At 43.1% G+C, this 6000-nt stretch overlaps 1 protein-coding gene across 1 annotated transcript in view; it reads left to right on the top strand.

The window, feature by feature from the left end:
• Nucleotides 1-6000, top strand: part of LOC306845026 (histone deacetylase 4-like) — a 55697-nt gene that overhangs the window by 12977 nt on the left and 36720 nt on the right. Inside the window, exon 2 of the mRNA XM_079377527.1 lies at nt 4000-4070. Coding sequence (XP_079233653.1) covers nt 4049-4070 — 22 coding nt within the window. The 5' untranslated portion in view covers nt 4000-4048. The remainder of the gene's footprint in view (nt 1-3999; nt 4071-6000) is intronic.

Below are 6000 nucleotides of genomic sequence, written 5' to 3'. Positions count from 1 at the left end.
TTCTGTAAAAGAATACTTAAAGTTCAAAGAAAAACTCCAAACAACGGATGCAGAGCAGAATTAGGCCAATACCCTCTGCTTCTAAACATTCAAAAAAGAGCCCTGAAATTCTGGAAACCCCTAAAAACAAGCGACCCCAACACATACCATTACAAAGCCCTAAAACACCAAGAGCTGAGCGTAAGTAAGAGTCCCCTCCTTCAGCTGGTGCTGAGACTGACTGAGCTCACACACACAGAGATCAGCCAGCCTCAGGACACACACACACTCACACACACCGAGATCAGCCAGCCTCAGCACACACACACACTCACACACACAGAGATCAGCCAGCCTCAGGACACACACACACTCACACACACAGAGATCAGCCAGCCTCAGGACACACACACACTCACACACACAGAGATCAGCCAGCCTCAGGACACACACACACTCACACACACAGAGATCAGCCAGCCTCAGGACACACACACACTCACACACACAGAGATCAGCCAGCCTCAGGACACACACACACTCACACACACAGAGATCAGCCAGCCTCAGCACACACACACACTCACACACACAGAGATCAGCCAGCCTCAGGACACACACACACTCACACACACAGAGATCAGCCAGCCTCAGGACACACACACACTCACACACACAGAGATCAGCCAGCCTCAGGACACACACACACTCACACACACAGAGATCAGCCAGCCTCAGCACACACACACACTCACACACACAGAGATCAGCCAGCCTCAGGACACACACACACTCACACACATTATAAACACAGAAAAAGACAAGTACATCACCCATTGGACAAACACCATTAAAAACCAACACAAACTGGAATGTTATTCGGCCCTAAATCGAAAATACACTGTTGCGATCTACCTGAGCGCCGTGAGTGATGTGAGACTCAGGAAAACACTGACGATGTACAGACTCAGTGAACACAGTCTGGCCGTAGAGACGGGCCGGCGCAGACAGACCTGGCTCTCTCGTGAGGACAGACTCTGCTCGCACTGCATCCTGGGAGTGACGGAGACGGAGCTGCACTTCCTCACAGAATGCACAAAATATAAAGCTATCAGAGACCAATACTACCACAAAATTAATCAAATATTCCCCCAATTTAGCACATATAATCCAACCCAAAAACTTGGTTTCATTCTTGGTGAAGAAGCCAAATGTTGTAATATAGCTGCAAGATTTGTAGCATCTTGTCATCTCCTGAGAGACAGCCAGAGAGAAACAAACAGCCAATAAACACACACTCACTCACAGCACACACACACACACATTACAGCTACACACATCTATATCATCTATACAATGTTCAGTTTTCTAAGTTTAGTTGTTACATGATGTCTGTAGTATAATCTTTTATTTATTATTATAATTCTTTATTTTATTAACAGTATTAGCATTTTTTTATTATTATTATTATTTTTTTGCTATATCTAGCCATGTGTTTATATAATAATGCTTTTATTTAGTTTCACTATTACTATTATTTTCTCTAAGTTTTATTAAATGTTCAGAAATTCTAAATCATTTTCTATGTTGTTTTAATGCTTTGGCAATACAGAATGTATGTTTTTGTCATGCCAATAAAGCTTTCTGAATTGAATTGAATTGAGTGTGTGTGTGAGAGAGAGAGAAAGAGTGTGTGTGTGTGTGTGAGAGAGAGATGTGTGTGTGTGTGTGTGTGAGTGAGAGAGAGAGAGGTGTGTGTGTGTGTGTGTGAGTGAGAGAGAGAGAGGTGTGTGTGTGTGTGTGAGAGAGAGAGAGGTGTGTGTGTGTGTGTGTGAGTGAGAGAGAGAGGTGTGTGTGTGTGTGTGTGAGAGAGAGAGATGTGTGTGTGAGAGAGAGAGAGGTTTGTTTGTGTGTGTGTGTGTGTGTGAGTGAGAGAGAGAGAGGTGTGTGTGTGTGTGTGAGAGAGAGAGAGAGGTGTGTGTGTGTGAGAGAGAGATGTGTGTGAGTGAGAGAGAGAGAGGTTTGTGTGTGTGTGTGTGTGTGTGTGAGTGAGAGAGAGAGAGAGAGGTGTGTGTGTGTGTGAGAGAGAGAGAGGTGTGTGTGTGTGTGTGAGTGAGAGAGAGAGGTGTGTGTGTGTGTGAGAGAGAGAGATGTGTGTGAGTGTGAGAGAGAGATGTGTGTGTGAGAGAGAGAGAGAGGTTTGTTTGTGTGTGTGTGTGTGTGTGTGTGTGTGAGTGAGAGAGAGAGAGGTGTGTGTGTGTGTGTGAGAGAGGTTTGTGTGTGTGTGTAAGTCGCTTTGGATAAAAGCGTCAGCTAAATGAATAAATGAGAGAGATGTGTGTGAGTGTGAGAGAGAGATGTGTGTGAGAGAGAGAGGTTTGTGTGTGTGTGTGTGTGTGTGTGTGTGTGTGAGTGAGAGAGAGAGAGGTGTGTGTGTGTGTGTGTGAGAGAGAGAGAGGTGTGTGTGTGTGTGTGTGTGTGTGTGTGTGTGTGTGAGAGAGAGAGAGGTGTGTGTGAGTGAGAGAGAGAGGTGTGTGTGTGTGTGAGAGAGAGATGTGTGTGAGAGAGAGAGAGGTTTGTGTGTGTGTGTGTGTGTGTGTGAGTGAGAGAGAGAGAGGTGTGTGTGTGTGTGTGTGTGTGTGTGAGAGAGAGAGAGGTGTGTGTGTGTGTGTGTGAGTGAGAGAGAGAGGTGTGTGTGAGTGTGTGTGAGTGAGAGAGAGAGAGAGGTGTGTGTGTGTGTGTGTGTGTGTGTGAGTGAGAGAGAGAGGTGTGTGTGTGTGTGTGTGTGTGAGAGAGAGAGAGATGGGTGTGAGTGTGAGAGAGGTTTGTGTGTGTGTGTGTGTGTGAGTGAGAGAGAGAGAGGTGTGTGTGAGGGAGAGAGAGAGAGAGAGGTGTGCGCTGGGAGAGCAAGACCTCGCGCGGCAGTACAGGAAATTCTCAGAAACTAAATTAGGTTTGGGTGCTTTTTTTGAAAGGAAAAAAAGTCATTAAAGGGGTCTGCAATGTTGCTAAGTTGGCAACACTGTGCATCTGCATTTCTCTTCTACGGGTTGGGCCACGGGGCAAACAGAAAATACGCGCTGCGTTAAATAAAATAGTGCCATAAAAATGAATTTGCGTTATTAACGTTATTATAAATGATAACCTTATTAACACGTTAACTTTGACAGCACTAGATTGAACACAGACCTTATTTTTTGCGATTAGCCAAAAGTCTATAGAAAAATCCTATTGGCTTTTTGTGGAGGATGTTCATGCTAGCAGCCGATTAGCCTACAAAAGTGACGTCATAGTCCCCCCACTCAATATAAACCCCTTGATCGCAGTATTGCGGCTCTTACCGAAGTGCGCATGCGCTCCTGACACATGGATTCAAAATTCAAGATTTTTTATTCGTCACATACACAGTTATACAGAGTATAACCAGCAGTGAAATGTAGGTCAGGTCCGCTCCAAGGACAGTGCAATTATAAAGTATACAAATATTAAGAAAAAAGAAAAGTAGAAAAAAGAAAAGATAAAAAATATAAATGGAGGACGTGACGCTCACCTGTAATACAGAGATTAGAAATGATGGCGGGGAAGAAAGCATCGCATTTCTGGGGAAAACACAACTAGCTGTCACCAGTCTCTGTTCCTAACCCTCATCCAGGAACGGCGAGAACGCAAACAAATTCCATCACATTTCTATGGAGCAGAAAATCATTATGCATTAGCCGTAAATAAATAAAAACAGCGGCCAGTAATACACCTGCTCTTTCTGAGTCCCTTATTTGTTCTGTCCAGTGGGGTGTGTGAATAATGGCAGTAAAAAAATGAACCTCAATTCTTAGCGAGTAATAAGAATAATGGAAATTGCATGCTTTGCTCTTGACATGTAAACATCAAAATGCGATTGTCCTTACTCTGATTATTAGAAATAATCACATTATTTGTGCACATTTAAACGCATTGTGTTTGATGTTGTGAGTCCAGTCTGTAAATAAGAGCTTTAGTTCATGGATCTCTGTTTTCTAACAGCTGCTGTGCTGGAACTAGATCTGAAAACACCTCAGCTGCTCCAAACATCATGACTTCCCAGAACCATTCAGGTATGTGTCTCTGTGTGTCTGAATGTGATTTCTGCTCATGGGTGTAGTGCGTTTGGTTCTTCTGCTTGACACATGCAGTGTGTAATAAGATCTGTGAGCAGATGAAGAGGCTTCAAGCTGTTAGGGTTAGAAAAGGAGCAGAAGTGGTCAAAGCCTCTTCACTGATGTAAGTAGGAGATCTGTGTTTGTGTATGAGTTTCATCTTCTGGCCTGAGCCGGTAATCCCGGATTCGTTTAATGATGTAATGGGTTTTCCAATCAAACACAGCGGAGCAATCTCAAGCGCCAGTTACGCTACAGAAATCCTGCTGTAGTTTTATAGTGATAATAATGAAGCACGTTAGAGTGTGTTTATTAGAAATGTCATTGGGTCAGTTGTTTTGATTTGTCCATTAGCTTTGTTTTAGCATGATTATGGCCTGCGGTTAGCATTAGCATCCTTTCAATCAAGATTTAATGAGCATTTTTTGAATTAAGGAATAATTTATGAATTAAATGTCAGTGTTTTCTCTTATTTTGTCCTCTCTGTTCATAATTTTACTTTTTCTAAGAATGTTCTTTATTATATGTTTAATAGAAATAGTTTTGCTTCTCGCCAATTCAGGTGCTTAAGATCCTGTATGAAGGACATTTAATGAATTGCATGATTTTGATAATCTCTAGCATACATGGTTGAGCGTGTGATGTGGACTCCCATCATCCGTCAGGGTTGGTCAGACTGTGGCTCTGTCAGCGTCGTGAGGACAGACTGCGAGCCGATGAAAAGCGACAGGCGTAACTGCAGCTCTCTGATTGTCGTGTTTTATTAGTTCCATCCCTCTTCTGATCCGTTTCTCATGTTCATATTTATCTGAGGACTGAAAGCCTGCTCCACGCTGCAGCAGCTTAACTCGCTGCTATTTATAGATCCGCGCGGATCCCGCTCATGCGCAGAACAAACAAGTGTGCCGATTGTTTCTGTCCCTCCAGAAGACAGCAGATCCGTCCATCTGACTCGCAGCGCTCTGTCCAGCAGCTATTTGCTCCTCTGTAAGACTCTGAACAAAGGAAGGCTTCCCAGCGCCCCAGCCTCGTTTGCAGATCACGCATGGAAGCGTGCTGATTTTAATTGCGGTCGGCCTGGACAAACAAGACCGAAGGGAGGGAGGAACGGAGACTGGATGTTCTGCCAACAACTGACCGGTCCAATTACAATCTACACCGAACCGTCGCTGCCATCCTACCTTTTGACATTTCAGTCATTTGTCTGTGTCTATTCCAGACACTGATGTAAAGATCCTAATGATATCAGCTCATTTTCCTGTACACATAATGGTTGCTATCTGGTAATAAATGAATAACAGATCTTCTTTACACACTGATCAAGCAGTTTAAGATGCTGCAACTATTATTGTGACAGTACAGCAACCAATGACAAGTAAATACTATAAATTCACAGAAACATTTTCTTATATTGTATTGGTGCTTTTGCTTTTGTGTTACTTTAGAAAAACGTCAGTCTCAGTGGCAATATAATTCATAATATTTGTTGTATATATTGTGCATTTTTTGTGGTGTTGATTGACATTTTTGCGGAGACTCTGCTGTGTATAATGTGCTGTGAACAGACGATCAGTACTGATGCACAGGATGGTGTTTAAAGCTGCTGGACGTTCTGTTTCTTTCTCCTTTTTGTGGGGCAAGAAAGGCTTGTTAAGGTCCGTCTGATTATTAGCAGAATAGAAAACTGCCCCCTTTGACAGAAAGTGAACAGCACAGATGCTAAATCAGGATCTGACCCAGATCAGTGAGGATGTTCTCATATATTACCATTAATGTCACTGCCATGTGTTTCCAGGATCTTTTTAATCCTGCCATGTATAATCAAAACATCATATATAACACAATTTATTCACGTCTCATTATTTTCAAGAGCGAAATCTGCATATGG

The sequence above is a fragment of the Barbus barbus genome, assembly GCF_936440315.1.
Source record: "Barbus barbus genome assembly, chromosome: 25".
Lineage (NCBI taxonomy): Eukaryota > Metazoa > Chordata > Actinopteri > Cypriniformes > Cyprinidae > Barbus > Barbus barbus.
The sequence above is the reverse complement of the archived record's forward strand: the minus strand, read 5'-3'. Positions and strand labels throughout refer to the sequence as shown.